The sequence below is a fragment of the Sus scrofa genome, chromosome 4 (genome assembly GCF_054392235.1).
Source record: "Sus scrofa isolate SSC_HxYL_T2T_F1_AM1 chromosome 4, Sscrofa_HxYL_maternal_Yorkshire_Landrace_v2.0, whole genome shotgun sequence".
NCBI lineage: Eukaryota > Metazoa > Chordata > Mammalia > Artiodactyla > Suidae > Sus > Sus scrofa.
Window position 1 is genome coordinate 60,319,829 of NC_139386.1, and position 15,838 is coordinate 60,335,666.

General features: G+C 45.2%; 1 protein-coding gene and 1 long non-coding RNA gene across 2 annotated transcripts in view; one reads left to right on the forward strand and one right to left on the reverse strand.

Moving 5' to 3' along the window:
- The window catches only part of ZNF704 (zinc finger protein 704), a 271,560-nt gene extending 256,292 nt beyond the window's left edge, over positions 1-15,268 (forward strand). The window contains exons 8-9 of the mRNA XM_021089176.2: positions 4,790-4,887; positions 6,376-15,268. Of these exons, the coding sequence (XP_020944835.2) occupies positions 4,790-4,887; positions 6,376-6,487 (210 nt within the window). The 3' untranslated portion in view covers positions 6,488-15,268. The remainder of the gene's footprint in view (positions 1-4,789; positions 4,888-6,375) is intronic.
- LOC146403822 (uncharacterized) overlaps positions 1-15,838 on the reverse strand; it is a 509,633-nt gene that overhangs the window by 98,576 nt on the left and 395,219 nt on the right. The gene's annotated exons all lie outside the window — the stretch shown is intronic.

The window sequence follows — 15,838 nt, forward strand, 5'->3', positions numbered from 1 at the left end:
GGGCACATAATCCAGTCCAGGAATTCTCATCATGACTCAGTGGTAACGAATCTTATTAGTATCCAGGAGGACGTGTGTTCGATCCCTGGCCTCACTCAGTGGGTTAAGGATGTGGCATTGCCGTGAGCTATGGTGTAGTCACAGACACAGCTCAGATCCCGAATTGCTGTGGTTGTGGTGTAGACCAGCAGCTGCAGCTCTGACTTGACCCCTAGCCTGGGAATTTCCATATGCCGTGGGTGCGGCCCTAAAAAGACAAAACAAACAAGCAAACCAAAAAAACCCCCAAACCCAGTCCATAACAGTGCCCCATGTAAGCAAGTAGGAGCTACTCAACCTGCTATCCAAGGGCCACTCTGGAGGCTTCAGGCTGAGAGAGAATCTCCACAGCTGAAATTGCCGTGCTTAATTGTTAGCTGTTAAGCTGTTTTGTTTTTTTAACACTTTGATGGAGGGTTCAGAATCGTATGGTATGAGAGATTAAAACCAAGACAAGGGCCTTTTTTTCTTTCCATGTGAGACATAGAATATCACAAAGAAGTTACTCCAACATATTTACAGAAGGACATAACATCTGTATTACTGCCCTGGTGTGAGGCAAATTGGGACTCTGGCATTTACAAGCTGGGACCTTTAGCCAGTCACGTGACCCCCTTAAGCAATGGCTTCAGCTCAGCTGCACTTCCACCACCGTGTATTGGTGTAGTGGGGTGTGTTTTTGTTGTTTGGTTGGGGTTTTGTTTTGTTTTGTCTTTTTTTAGGGCCCCATCTGTGGCATATGGAGGTTTCCAGGGTAGGGGTCAAATTGGAGCTGTAGCTGATGGCCTACACCACAGCCACAGCCAACTCAGGATCCGAGCCACATCTGTGACCTACACCACAGATCATGGCAATGCTGGATCCTTACCCCTGAGCAAGGCCAGGGATCAGACCCGCATCCTCATGGATACTAGTCAGGTTCATTAACCACTGAGCCCTGATGGGAACTCCTTGGTGTAGTGTTGAGCAGGATGCCTAGTGCTAGCTGACAAGATGGAGCACTTATGGGTATTGTTATCTGTGACATGTCTCTTTACTATAAAATAGGGTTCAGAGAAAGTGGGTTCTATTTGGGTCTGACTCATACGTATAACACCAGTGAACTGGACATGTGGGAAAAATGAGCCATGGTTTTTGCAGACCATAATTTAGAGTTCTTTAAACTCTTCTGAGGTTCCACCTAATCAGGAAATAAATTACAGACCTATAGCCCAGTTATTTTATTTGCTGAGGAATAATGCCAATACCCGCCATGTTTATTATATGCTTTATAAAACATGTCCCCAAATGGAACGTAAAAACGGTTAAGGAGTCAAACAAATAACTATGGGATGTGGAGGCCACTGGGAGAGAGAGCCAAAATCATGCTTTCTGGGGCCTTTTTCCAGGGCACACATCATTTTGCATGGGAGGATGGAAAAGGGCACTGGGCAGGGCTTTGACACTATTCAGAACCAAGTACCAAAGCCAGCTGGTGTTAGACAGCCCATGTTCAAATCCTGGGTCTGCCATGTACTGATTCTGTGACCTCAGCAGCTTCCATAACTTCTCCATTCCCTGTCTGTAAAGTGGGAGTGATGGCAACTATACTTAATAATTAAGGGAGTTCCCGTTTTGCCGCAGCAGAGATGAATCCAACCAGTTTCCATGAGGAGGCAGATTCAATCCCTGGCCACACTCAGTAGGTCAGGTATTCAATGTTGCCGTGAGCTGTGGTGTAGGCTGCAGATGTGGCTCAGATCCTGCAATGCTGTGGCTGTAGTGTAGGCTGGCAGCTGTAGCTCCAATTTGACCCCTAGCCTGGGAACCTCCATATGCCACTGGTATAGCCCTAAAATAATAATAATAGTAAAGGATTAAATTATCTTACCTACAAAATGCAGATAGTGCAGGTTTTTTGGTGAGGGTTAAAAGAGTTATTTATAAATAACCCAGTGGGAGTTCCCGCCATGGCTCAGGGGAAATGAATCTTACTAGCATTCATGATGATGCAGGTTCAACCCCTGGCCTCGCTCAGTGGGTTAAGGATCCTGAGTTGCTGTGACTGTGGTGTAGGCCAGTGGCTACAGCTCCAATTCGACCCCTAGCCTGGGAACCTCCATATGCCATGGGTGCGCCCCTAAAAAAGACAAAAAAAAGTGGCCCATCTTTCACATTTGCAGGCACTGAATAGATGTTGGCTCTCTATGCCAGTCTCCCCCTCGCCTTCCCCACTCTGAGCCCCAGCTAACATAAGATATTGAAATGTGATTGTCCTGCTGTTGAAAGTCTCTAGAAAAGCTCATGAGTAAGGTCATCTTGATCCTCCAGCAGAACTAAGTCACATGCTGGCGCGTGAGGTGAGTCTGGCTCCCGCTATGCTGCAGCCCATAGGAACCCAGGTCTGTTGTGGAATGGGAGGGGCTGCCATCAGACAGGACAGAAAGAAATCTGACTAACATCCATGAGGACACAGGTTCAATCCCTGGCCTTGCTCAGTAGGTTAAGGATCCAGTGTTGCTGTGAGCTGTGGTGTAGGTCATAGACATGGCTCAGATCCCGTGTTGCTGTGGCCCTGGTGTGGGCAGGCAGGTACAGCTCCAATTCGACCTCTAGCCTGGGAACCTCCATATCCCGTAGGTGTGGCCCTAAAAAGACAAATACATATATATATGTAGTGTTTTGCATATATATATATATATATGCAAAACACTAGTTCCTGTACTAGAGAAAATCAATTCTAGAATATCTTTGAAATGTTCCCATGACTGTTGATTGGTACTGGTGTTTCAGTGGTCATGTTGGCTTCTAAGTGATTACGTTTTTAAATGCATTAAATGTTTGCTCCTTTGTATATGGCAATATGATATATTTATTTGAAACATCATTTATCTTTTGTTATGAGCATCAGTGTTTTGCAGCTTTTGGGAATCCCATTTGCTGGGACAATATTGAGTATTATGTGAGCAGGTGATGACAAGAGTAACCCAAGAGGGGAGTTCCCGTTGTGGCGCAGTGGTTAACAAATCCGACTAGGAACCATGAGGTTGCGGGTTCGGTCCCTGCCTTTGCTCAGTGGATTGACGATCCGGCGTTGCCATGAGCTGTGGTGTAGGTTGCAGACGTGGCTCGGGTCCCGCGTTGTTGTGGCTCTGGCATAGGCTGGCAGCTACAGCTCCGATTAGACCCCTAGCCTGGGAACCTCCATATGCCGCGGGAGCGGCCCAAGAAATGGCAAAAAGACAAAAAAAAAAAAAAAAAAAAAGAGTAATCCAAGAGGAATGGAGAAAAAGAGACCCTCCCCATTCCAACTAAGAGGCAGGGGCACGAGGAGACTAAACACACACTCTGGCATCAGGGAGAGCCCTGATCCTTACAAGTTCCATGACCCAGGGGAAGTTACTTAACCTCCCTGAGCTTGGCTCCCTCATCTATAAAATGGGACCAGTAGAAGGTGCTCATCATACAGTATAGTCATGGAAAGTAAAGCTGTTGTCTGCGACCCTGGCACATAGTAGGTGCTCAGTAAGTACAACAAGGGTGATGTTTGTTCTTGATTTGCTCAGGCTCTTTGCTTCTTGCCTTTATCCCTCTCTGGGACCCAGAGTTTGCCATATGGACGTCTTATCCAAAAAGCCATTTACGTATTGGCAGTGAATGATCTAATTGCATAAACAGAAAGCTGAGGTTCCCATATGTGTTGCCACTGACAAGCTGTATAATTTTAATAGAGACCTCTCATAACCTCTCTAGACATTTTCCTTTCTTTAAAGAGAGATCAGGTGGCTCATGGGTTAAGGACCCGGCATTGTCACTCTTGTGGCGAGAGTTCAGTCCCTGGACTGGGAACTTCCATGAGCGCAGGCAGAGAAAAGAAAGTTCAGTGAGGGAGTTCCCGTCGTGGCGCAGTGGTTAACGAATCCGACTAGGAACCATGAGGTTGCGGGTTCAGTCCCTGCCCCTTGCTCAGTGGGTTAACGATCCGGCGTTGCCGTGAGCTGTGGTGTGGGTTGCAGACTCGGCTCGGATCCCACGTTGCTGTGGCTCTGGTATAGGCCGGTGGCTACAGCTCCGATTCAACCCCTAGCCTGGGAACCTCCATATGCCGCAGGAGCGGCCCAAGAAATAGCAACAACAACAACAACAACAAAAAGACAAAAGACCAAGAAAAAAAAAAAAAAAGTTCAGTGAGGCTTGGAACAGGAGTATGCTTTAAGGTTTAAAATATTATCCAAGTGAAAATATGTCACTATGGGCAACTCAGAATGCAAAGATGGGAAGTCATGAAGATGCATGAAGTATGCATTGTAGGAGTTCCCCTTGTGGCTCAGCAAGTTAAGAACCTGACATAGTATCCGTGATGATGTGGGTTCAATCCCTGGCTTCGCTCAGTGGATTCAGGATCCGGTATTGCCACAAGCTGTGGCACAGATCACAGATACAGCTCAGATCTGGCATTGCTGTGGCTGTGGCAGAGGCCAGCAGCTGCAGCTCCAGTTCAACCTGGGAACTTCCATATGCCACAGGTTGGGCCATAATAAGAAAAGAAATTAAAGATAAAGTATCCATTGTTGCTAGCTGTTTTCTGTTGGGAATGTGTTTCAATCTTGCTATGACCATCACCCCATCCATTTAACGTGTGGTCTCTGTGCAGGAAGCACTGCATCTCCCGGTCTAATGGTCAGGTACCACTGCCCACGTGGCAAAGGCTAAAGAGATGCAGGGTGAGGAGAGCCTGCCCCGTCAACTTTGTTTTCCATGTGCTTCCCAGGTGTCACCAACTCACAGTCACCCAGTGGGCACAGGAGAGCAGAGACAGCACACTCACACCGTCTTGTCGTCCCCGCCCAGAGGGACAGTCAGCCTGAGGTAGGACTGCTTGAAACATTACCTGCCTGGTCTCCAGGGAATTAATCGAAACCAGAAAAACATCGAGGGAAAGGGAAACCAGAGATACAATCATCCATAAGATTTCCCTGGAATGGATGAACCACCCTTTCTTTTGTTCCTTGCTTTTCCCCATCTGTTACCTATTAAAGAATATTTGTGGAGTTCCTGTTGTGGTACAGCGGAAACGAATCCGACTAGGAACCATGAGGTTGTGGGTTCAATCCCTGGCCTTGCTCAATGGGTTAAGGATCCGGCATTGCCGTGAGCTGTGGTGTAGGTTGCAAACATGGCTCAGATCTGGCATTGCTGTGGCTGTGGTGAAGGCCGGCAGCAACAGCTCCAATTAGACCCCTAGCCTGGGAACCTCCATATGCTGCTGGTGCGGCCCTAAAAGGACAAAAGACAAAAAAAAAAAAGAATATTTATGGCTCGGCAGAAACATATCTGACTAGTATCCATAAGGACGCAGGTTTGATCCCTGGCCTCCCTTGGAGGGTTAAGGATCCGGTGTTGCTATGAGCTGTGGTGTGGGTTGAAGATTCAGCTTGGATCCCAAGTTGCTGTGGCTGTAGCGTAGGCTGGCAGCTACAGCTCCAATTCAAACGTTAGCCTGGGAACCTCCATATGCCACAGGTGAGGCCCTAAAAAAAGATTAAAAAAAAGAATATTTGTTATTTTTTCGAGGGAATAGTTTGTAATAAGTTTTCTTGCAGAACAGATAACACCAATCATTCTTAAAGCCATGTTGCATTAACCTCTATATGGAATGAGCTGCAAGATCTAGCTTTGAATCTCGCTCATGGAGGCCCTCCCCAGGAGCCCCTTAACCAGAATACTAGAGATCTGAGAAGCAAGAGAGCATTTGAAAGTACATATTTAAAAACCAGTAGTTGCTGTTGTGGCTCAGCAGGTGAAGAACCCGACATGGTGTCCGTGAGGATGCGGGTTCAATCCCTAACCTAATTCAATGGGTTAAGGATTCAGCATCGCCACAAGCTTCAGTGTAGGCTGCAGATTCAGCTCAGATCAAACATTGCTGTGGCTGCAGTATTGGCCTCAGCCACAGCTCTGATTGGACCCCTAGCCTGGGAATATCCATAAGCCACAGGTGTGGCTGTAAAAAGAAAAGAAAGAAAAAAAAAAAAAAAAAAAAACCCTTGAAAAAGAGTCATATTCTCTACTGATGTTTCTTGCATTTTTTAAATTGTGTTACGAAGATGTCCAAATGAACAGGTCTACAAACGGCCCATTAGAAGCTGGAAGTAGTATAAGTACATATTCTCAGAGCTCAGTGTAGTGGCTGTGACAACACCCAGCGCAGGTTAAAGTCTGAACCTAGAGAGAACCCCTGCTATGCTTCCTAATTTTTTCTAGATCTTTCCAGGGATGTGGACCCCCCCTCCCCCCTGCCAAAGAATGCCCATGGGGTCTCTCACACTGAGTACCTTTTCCTCGCCTGTCTTCCAGGAAGCCCAGGGGAGAGGGCAAAAAGTGCCGCAAGGTGTACGGCATGGAGAACCGCGACATGTGGTGCACCGCCTGCCGCTGGAAGAAGGCCTGCCAGCGGTTCACTGACTGAAGCCCCGGTCACCCGCCGGCGGGGCTGGCGTCCCACACACTCCTGCCCTCGCCTTCCGCCGAGGGTTCTGGAAAGCGCTTTTCCTTCTGAACAAAACACACTTGAAGCCCAGGAAAAGCACTTCCAGGAAGCTTGGTGAAATTACAGCAAAAACATTCAAAATGAAAAGGTCACCGCTCTTACTGTTCTTGCTGAGAATCCATCCGACAGCAGCTGGAACTCTTTTTTTCTTCCTTGAAAAGTAAAGTCAACTGTTTTTTTTCTGTTTGTCTTGGTCTGAAAACTGTGGGCTGCTGTAGCCATTGAACCAATCAAGCCCATTTTACCTAGAAAGGAGGCCTGTTTTGATAATGCCCTTTCTGAGCTTTTTTTTTTTTTTGACAAAATACATACATAAATAAAGGCTACACGTTACTATGTGACTTGGTAGCGTTTGTACAAAGAATGATACCTGCTCTCATTGTGAATAGTCATTTTCCTGTTCTCCATTGGACTTGTGGCAACAGTACACATTGTGATGCGTTGCCAGGAAGGGGCAGTGCTCTGGGCATCTTTTCTAGGTCTCCTTTGTTGGTTTTGTTTGGATGGATGGCCCCAAACTGAACCATGGTTAGAGCTGTTAGCTTGAAGGACCCGGGATGGCATCAGCTCGAAAAGAGATTGACAGTGGACATCACCAGCAGACTTCAGCCCCTGCTAAGTCCAGGACATCCCGCTGTCACTGTTGGGAAACGTCTGGGAGTCTCTGAGAGATGGAGCGGCCGGTTCTCTCCTGCCGCAGTGCAGTCAAGCCCTGGCATGCACCGCCATCAGGGTACATCTGGAAGCTTCCTCCAGGGATGTGATGCCCTCCACAGCTTGGATCTCTTCATCACAGCTGACAGTTGTGGCCCGGTCCATGGCTCATCCGGCCTTCCCTCAAAACACCACCGCTGACTGGTCTCAGAAAAGGCAGAGAACTACAGACTATTCCAGCAAATTTGCTTCAGCGCACAGCCGACACGTCCCCATCTGTTCAGAAAGTCATGTGAGGTCAACATTCACTCCGAGTGCACTTTTATGGGTTTTATGCTTTAGCATGTCTGGGAGATGGGTTCGTGAACGATAGAGATTATATGGGGAAAGGGAAGGTCCAAACCTTTATTTTTATCAAAATACTGGGTAAGATAGTCATTAAGAATTCGCTCAGAAGGAAATGCACAGGACACCAAAAGGAAAACGTGTTGGTATAGGAATCTCACAATTTAGTAGGACCAGGGCTTGCACTGTGTTCCATTGATTAGACTTTCTAGCCTGGTGTGTGTTTGTTTGTTTGTTTGTCTTGGTGGTAGTGGTGCAGGGACAGGGGAGTAGTTGTCAAGCCCTCTAAACAAGCTCATTCTCTAGCTACCCTACTGTTGATCGCCCTGCTAAAGTTACTTCTCCTATACCTATGCAAAGAAATAAGAGCACCTTATAGGATGCACTGTGTTGGGACGGGGGCCTAGGATCAGCCATAGGAATGCTAAATGAAATTGCACAGAGCAAAGTTTAATATATTTAGAGATTGTACATACACTTTTTTTGAAAGAGTAGAAAGAAGTCGTCGAGTCATAACAGATCACCTTTTTCTTTTTTTTTTTTTTTAATAAGCAAGGGAGAGAGAAGGAGGTTCTACCATGTAACATCTACAATCTGTGCATTCATATATTTTGGCAATTTTATTTTTTAAATGCTCACGTGACATTTTTAAACATTACTCCTTGAAAGAGATCCTGTTTTCCTCCTTCGTTTATTTATTTTTTTTCTTTCAGAACAGTCTCTGCAAGAGAGCAGAGAGAGAGTGCTTCACTGACTGTCACATTATGATTAGCCTTCAGTATAGCACCAGCTATAATGTATGTTTTAGCACTGATGAGCCTGGCCAGGAAAGGGTTTTGATTTTTTGGTTTTTTGGGTTTTTTTTGTTGGTGGTGGTGGTGGTTGGTTGGTTTTGGCCGCCCCATGGCATATGGAGCTCTGGGTCCAGGGATCAGATCTGAGCTACAGCCGTGAACTAAGCTACAGCTGCAGTGATGCTGGATCCTTAACTCACTGTGCCGGGGTGGGGATCGAACCCACCTCCCAGCATCCCCAAGACCCTGCCAATCCCGTTGCACCACAGTGGGAACTCCAAGAAATGTTTTTTTTAAGTGCAAAAAGGTATCTGCATCCTCCCTCTCAGCCTGCCTTTTCTCCTCCCTGGTGTTCTGACATTTCCCCCTCAGGCACCTTGGCTGGGAGGTGATGCTGAGGGCTGGTCCCAGAGGCCCTGTGCTGTGGCTGGATGAGTCCAGGGCTGGTCAGCCATTTGAGCAGGTTCACCGTGTGCTTAAATGACAGTTGGGGGTGCAATCTGGAGCAGAGGGTTTTCTCTTCAGCAAAGCTCCATGATGCTTGATCCTTGAATTAAGTCACTAACCAGAAGAAATTGAAGTGAGGAGGAGCTAGATCCATCTCCCGCTCCCCTCCCCAGAACTGTGGGACACAAGGAAGGAGAAGGGGTGGCTGTGAAGAAGTCCTGGAGCAAGACTTTGTGGCCCTGCCCCCATGGGTACAGCCCAAGGCCGGGTCTGAGCTCTGGCCCAGCTGAGCCAAGATCAGTCTTTCCGCAGTGATTAGCTGATGCCTAGAGGTATAAGCAGAAGCATAAAGTTGAATGCGGCTTCCCTGGGCTTTCTTCTCCTTTCTAGAGCCTTCTTCACACACATTTTCTGCATTTCCCACCCATGAAGGGTACCTTTCTGCTGACCAGCCAGGCACGCTGCATGCCCTCTTCTCCAGCTCCCAGGTGGACACAGACCCCCAGTACTTTCTGCACGCAGACATCCGTTCCCTGTACCAAGGCATGTAATGACTAGGGGACCACCAGGCTTCCCCTGGAGCCTAGAAGAAAAGGGATGAAACTTCTTGCAGGCCACCCAGAAAGCTGCAAATTGCAATATACAGCGATGATTGTAAACACTACATTTAAAAAAAAGAAAAAGAAAAAGAAAAAAGGAGAGCTATTTTGTTGTATTTTGGAATTAAGTGCCAAATGAAGCCCAAGTTTCATTTTATGCCTTCTCTGTGGTGCCACATTCTTTTTTGTCTTCATTTGGCCCCAGGGGAGGAGGGAGACGGGTGGAAAGGGAGGTCCCAAAGCAAAGGTGCTGCTTAACGGGAACACCTTCCATCCCTCAGAGACCCACCTGGGCAAAAGGAATGGCAGTTCAATGAGTGCTGGTCTCAAAGCCATTCTAAAGAAGGCATGTGGCAGCCTCTGACATTTCCCTTCCTGCAGAAAAGATGTCACCTTGCTCTGCAAAGAAGGCATTTTCTGGTGATGGACAGGCATTCTCCAGAGAGCTGCACAGCAGAGAGAGCTGGCTCATCAGGCATCAGTCATTTTAAACCTTAGTTCTTCTTGGAGGATGTGTGCCCAGTTTATGGGAGGCAGTGTGACCACCTGGAGGAAACACCTGGGTGGCAAGCAGGTGGGGAGCCAGAGATGAGATACAGGAGGGCTGTGGACACCTGGCCCCGGCTCACATTTTTAGTGCCGATTGGCCGGTGGTGATTATCCCTGGGCACCTCTAAGGGAGTTGCCATCTTCCTGCCCTGACAGTGGCTGCTGGAAGCAAAGAGAGAGCTCCCTTGCAGGAGGCGCTCAGGCCACAGATGCAGGACTGCTGTGCGCTTCTCAGGTGGGCACAGACTGCTCCCTGCCTCACTTGCTGCAAAGCTTCCTCCCTTGTTGGGCAAAAGGCGATTTCAGGAAAAGGGCAGCATGTTTCTGAGCAGGAATGTGCAGTGCCCCTTGGCAGCTCTGTGCACCAGCAGGGTGGGGGCCTTTTAGGAGAGGATTCCTTGTATAGTAGGTAACTGTGTTGAAAAGTTTCAACAGATGCCTGTTACAGTTTGTTACAGTCTCTTGGGCTTTCGGTTCCATGTATGTTGCAAAAGATTTCTGAAATGGACATGCGCTCCATCCCAATTTCAAGTTCACTTGAGTACAAGTCGGCTGTCACAGGTGTCACATGAAGCCACACTTGAAAGCAGCCCTGGGTTCTGAATGAGCCAGCACTGCAGAACCCATTTCTGCCGTCACCTGACTTCAATGGAAAAGGAAAGCGCAGCATTCATTTGGGAATGTTTAGAGAAGAGTGGCAAGGGTTGTGTGTATGAGAGAGATTACCTTGAGAATAGTAGCAAAATACTGTAAAAAAATATTCATTTCCTCAGGGAAAACTAAAGGGTATGTGAAAAATAGATCTGGAGGTTCCTAAGACTAGAAAGGCTTTTATTATCTCCAGCGTCTTTTCTAGCAGAACAGTTCTTTGTTTGTTTGTTTGTTTGTCTTTGAATGAACATCATAGCATTTCAAGACAAGTTGCCATGAACTGGACGGTACCGACTTTTTGAGGTGTGGAGGAATGTTCTATGAAACAGAGCAGTTTCTTTGTATCTTAGACCTAGTCTGAGGCTGACATCTGAACCGCAGTGCAGTCCCTCGTGGGTGTTCCCAGACTCACATCAGGCTGTTTCTGAATGTAGTTGTTGAGTATGACACCTTGGTGTTCCTTTTTTATAATCAACTGGATGAACAGCTGGTTATTAGCTATCCGCAGAATTCTGTAGGTGAAGGACACGAAAGATGTGCATTTTGCTTTAATAGCATGTTAAGGAGCAAACTTCCATGGACATTTGTGGACAAGGTGCTGCTTTTCTTCATGACCCTGTAGAGTTTCTATTGACCACATCAACTGTAGCTCTGACCTGTATGAACGCAGGGAAGAATGTGTACATACAAATGAGTGGAAACAAAGCAGACATCATGAATATGGATGAGGACGTGGATCATTCTGGAGAATGCGCTGGGCCCACGGGTCAACTGGAAATTTCATTTCTCTTAAGAAAATAACCCAACCAGCGGCACACACGCTCTCCCCACCCCTGCCCCTGTGGGGGTGCCTCCATAGCAGAACTGTTTCCTTCTGTCTTTTGCATTGTAGCTAGTCAAACCAGAAGTCAGTAAATACCATGAGATTAGCACTTCTAGGTACCAATTGTGTCACTAAGTAAGGCACACCCATAGAGCAAGAAAGGATGTGTTTAAGACCAACTGGTTTGCTTCTCGTGACTGACTTTGAAAAAGCCCAGATCCAATGATATACATGCTTTAAAAGGTGTATCTATCAAAGGACCAGAAATGAAAATGGGAATTTTACTTCTGGTCCTGTTTTGTAAATAGTTCCTCTTTTTTTGAAGACAATCTCATGTTTTATAACTTTTCTTGTGAGTCTGAGAATCACAATGGCAATGTGTTGTGTCAAAATGTAATCTTAAATACAAGAATGATTATAACTTAATTTTCCAAATAAGACAAGAAATATACTGCTTAGGCTTCCACAATTCTGAGAGATGTGGCACTTTTATAATACGCATTAGTACTTAACTTCTCAAGTTAGCAGAACTGGAAATATTTTACAAGATGCAGTGTTTTGTAATCACAAAGAATATGAACATTTTGTGGGAAATGACCTTGGTTTTATACATTGTAGCTTATTTTTTAAAATACAATATTTTATCAGACAGGAAGTGTTAATAAGCAATTCCTGCTCTCCAAACAAAGGGCTATGCCTCTTTTAAACAAATGTTTTGATGCATATCTTTTCAGTCAATCCTCTGCAGCAAGGGTAGAAATGCAGATCGAATGGAAAGATTATTACAAGAGAATCAAGATGACAACAGCTACTTTTATCATAACCAGATTGTTTTCAAAATATTTTGGAAAAAAAAAGATGCTTGAAGAATCATTGCTATACATCTTAAATCTTCAAAATGTTAATAGATATGCTTATAGGCAATGGGAGAACTCTACGTGTAAATTCTTTAGTGTAAAATGATAGATTCTGTCGCAAGGACAAGCTTATTGGTCAGCCTACTAGAACCACAAAGCTGCATTTAATTAACAAGTACTATTTGATGGAAATTTCTAAAATTGCGGTATGAAAGTCCAAAGAGAATTCTTAGGTGATCAGTAACATTTAAAATAATTTTGTCTTCAGCACTGACTAAATAACTTTCCTTTTATTATGAGAACAAGTGCTTGATTTTTCACCTGAAGAATTCATAGATATGCAAGTTTGAGATGAAAAAACTCACTGTATTCTCAAGGGCCAGAAAACAAGGAAGGGATCCATGGAAAGTTTATTAGCCACACAAAAATTCTGAGCTTTGCCAAAACCATTTCATAATGCCCTAGTTTTTTCTAGCCCACTCACTGTTAAAGCAAGAAAGCTTCTTTCTAAGATTTTAGTCATTCAAAAACTAGACTAATTAGTGAAGTATTCAGATAACATCAAAAGAAAAGCTGAGATAGACCCATCGGGCAACTCCTATGAGATGGTCGGAGGGTCACTCAGACTTTGCTTTCAAATAAGCTTTAGAATCTGCATACATGAGGACTAGAAATGCACAGAGTTAGGGAAAAACATGTACAGCCTTATCTCTGAGATGAGGCAGCCTGCAACTCTGTCTTCATTCTCTTGGAATATCTATTGTTGGCATTAAAGTTCTCAAGAAGTATTTATTGCTGCATGGTTTTGAACCAAAAGAGTCTTGCTTCATACTTAAATAGAAGCCTCCTAGTGGTATATAGTAGATGCCTTAGAAATACCAGGCAGATTCTGTAAATGAACGATTCAGATCAGGCAAAAGAAGGACATTAGAGAATGGTGGAGACCATAATGAACCAGAGAATGCATGCCCCATTTCAAGAGGGGACCTTGCTCTAGACAATCAGAACCATGCAGAAATCAGGCCCCGGGCTGCTAGACCTTCTGACTTGGAAATAGGATGACTTGGAAATATTAAGCTAAACTCAAATTCTTGGCCAATACTGTGCAGACCAAAGAGAACCTGTACATGGGCAGATGCAGCCTTTGGCCTCCAGTTTTAACAGTTGGGAAAAGCAGATTTCACCTTCCATCGCCATCAGGTCAAGCTCTTCCATCAGCCCCACAAACTCACACATTGACACTGGGCAACTAAAATCGTAGCAGGGCAAGAAGTCATATCTCCCCAGAAATCATTCTTATGGAAGACTTGAATATAAAAAGACAATACCCTTAAACTAACCTTGCCTCTGATCAAAATATAATGAAGTGTTATCCAACTCTCACTCTGCCTCCTGGCATGCCCAGGCCAGGCCCAAAGCACTGAATGACTGTAATCCTAACTTCCTCCCTCTTTTTGCTACCGTGACCACTGTGATGAGGGCCTGGCAAAGAGCAGCCTTGTACCTTGGGAAAAGGCAACTGGGAGCCCCTGCAGTTTGACACAGCACACGCTGCCTCCTTGTGCCAAAGCCCTTGGCCAGCCCCTCTGCACCCCTTCCCACTCCATCCTGCCTCTCATGCCAGGACAAAATTTCTGATGTTCCACCTCTGACATGGCAAAATCCTTGCTTTAGAACTGGTAGGTACGTAGGTATTTTAAAGTGTCCACTAACCACAAAATGCAGTTTTTTTTCCCACATAGAAAACATTATGGTCTTTGTCTGAGGGTGAAGACAAACTGGGAATATATGTGTCATGGGAAAAAAATTAGTTGCTTCCTTTGTTGAGATGCACTAAGTTATTTTTAGACTGCATCTTAACACCATAGTCCTGGTGGTGGGGGGCTAAACACTGACCCTTTCACTTGTATAAGAAAGTATGTTTCTTTCAGATACATGACTTCATTTGACCTTTCCTAGAGCCCGAGGTAGAATAAGAACACTGAGAAGCACCATCACCACGTCCAAGGCCAACCCAGTTCAAGTGACCTTGAACCTGTGAGTCAGCCTCCATTACTGCCTGCAGGGAGTGGGAAAAGAGTTTGTCTTCCAGAACAACTCTAGACCTGGGAAGACCCAGGGCCCCAAGTACTTCACCCACCCTTGCCATCCAGGTCTTTCAGCTCAGAAGAACCCACTCGTTCACATTTCAAGTGCAGACTTGATCACCCTGAATTATCCCCCTAGGATACCTACCATGACCCCGTCCCCTAAATTCCAACCATCTACGTGGCTAATTGTAGGAGTTGATTAGTTAGTGTACTCTTCTTGGTCAGTGTTTTGACTCCTTGGGGAAAAGTTATTTTGCTGCTAGCAGTCAACATTTGCTATCCATATAAACTCATCCTGATGCACCCAAATTTGAGAACAGCTCCAATTTACAATTTGTTGTCATCAAGTTGAAAAATACCGTCCACTCAAAATTGGAAAGATCAGGCAATATGGTGAAGCCATGTTTATATACAAATGCAGTTTAAACCACATTGGCAGTACCTGAGATTTCTGTCATTGTGAAGGATGAAAAGATGGACCAGTCCATGAATGGATTTCATCTTACCCTTCTCCCATCGGCTGTCAAAGTTTCACATTCTGAATTTGGGGTAAAGCCACTTGCAAGTTCAGTCATGGAGCTAAGGGGGCCTAAACCATTAATAGACGTTTTGATAAATGATACTTTTAGTATATTTTTAAAGCAATACAGTGCTGGAAAAAAAAACCCATTTTGCCATGGTTAGCCCCCAGATGGTGGCAGGTCTTCAAACGACCCAAGTTCTAAGGAACAAGAAAAAAGCTATCATTTCCAAAAGAAAACAGCAATAGATTTTGAAAGAAGGTAGAGATTATGAATTCAATGCCTAAACTGCAGTCTTTGTTTTTCTAAAAATCTTCTTTCCTATTGAGTGCCATCCATATAATTATTAATGGCCAGCTTCCAAAGAAAATATCCCCTTTGCTAAGAATATGAAAGTGTTAAAAATTCATTCCCAAGTCTGATGAATACATACTTACTAGGAGCAAGTCTCTAAATTTTTAAAATGAGTCAGGGGAGCAAGTAGCAACTCCTGAAACAGGCAAGAGAAATGCCATTAAAAAACAAATTTTTCTTGGAGTTCCCGTCTTAGCACAGTGGAAACGAATCTGACTAGGAACCATAAGGTGGCAGGTTCAATCCCTGGCCTCGCTCAGTGGGTTAAGGATCTGGCTGTGAGCTCTGGTGTAGGTTGCAGATGCGGCTCGGATCCCACGTTGCTGTGGCTCTGGTGTAGGCCGGTGGCTACAGCTCCGATTCGACCCCTAGCCTGGGAACCTCCATGTGCCGAAAGTGCGGCCCTAAAAAGACAAAAGAAAAAAAATGTTTTTCTTAAAAAAAAAAGTTTCTCATCTGTTTTATTCTGAATTCTCCTTACATCTTGAACTGAAGAGGAAAAACCAGCGCTCTGGATAAGTCACTGAGCTTTAGAGGAGAAAGAAGACAGACAGTCCACATTCTGGTTACTAGTCTTGTTTTCCCA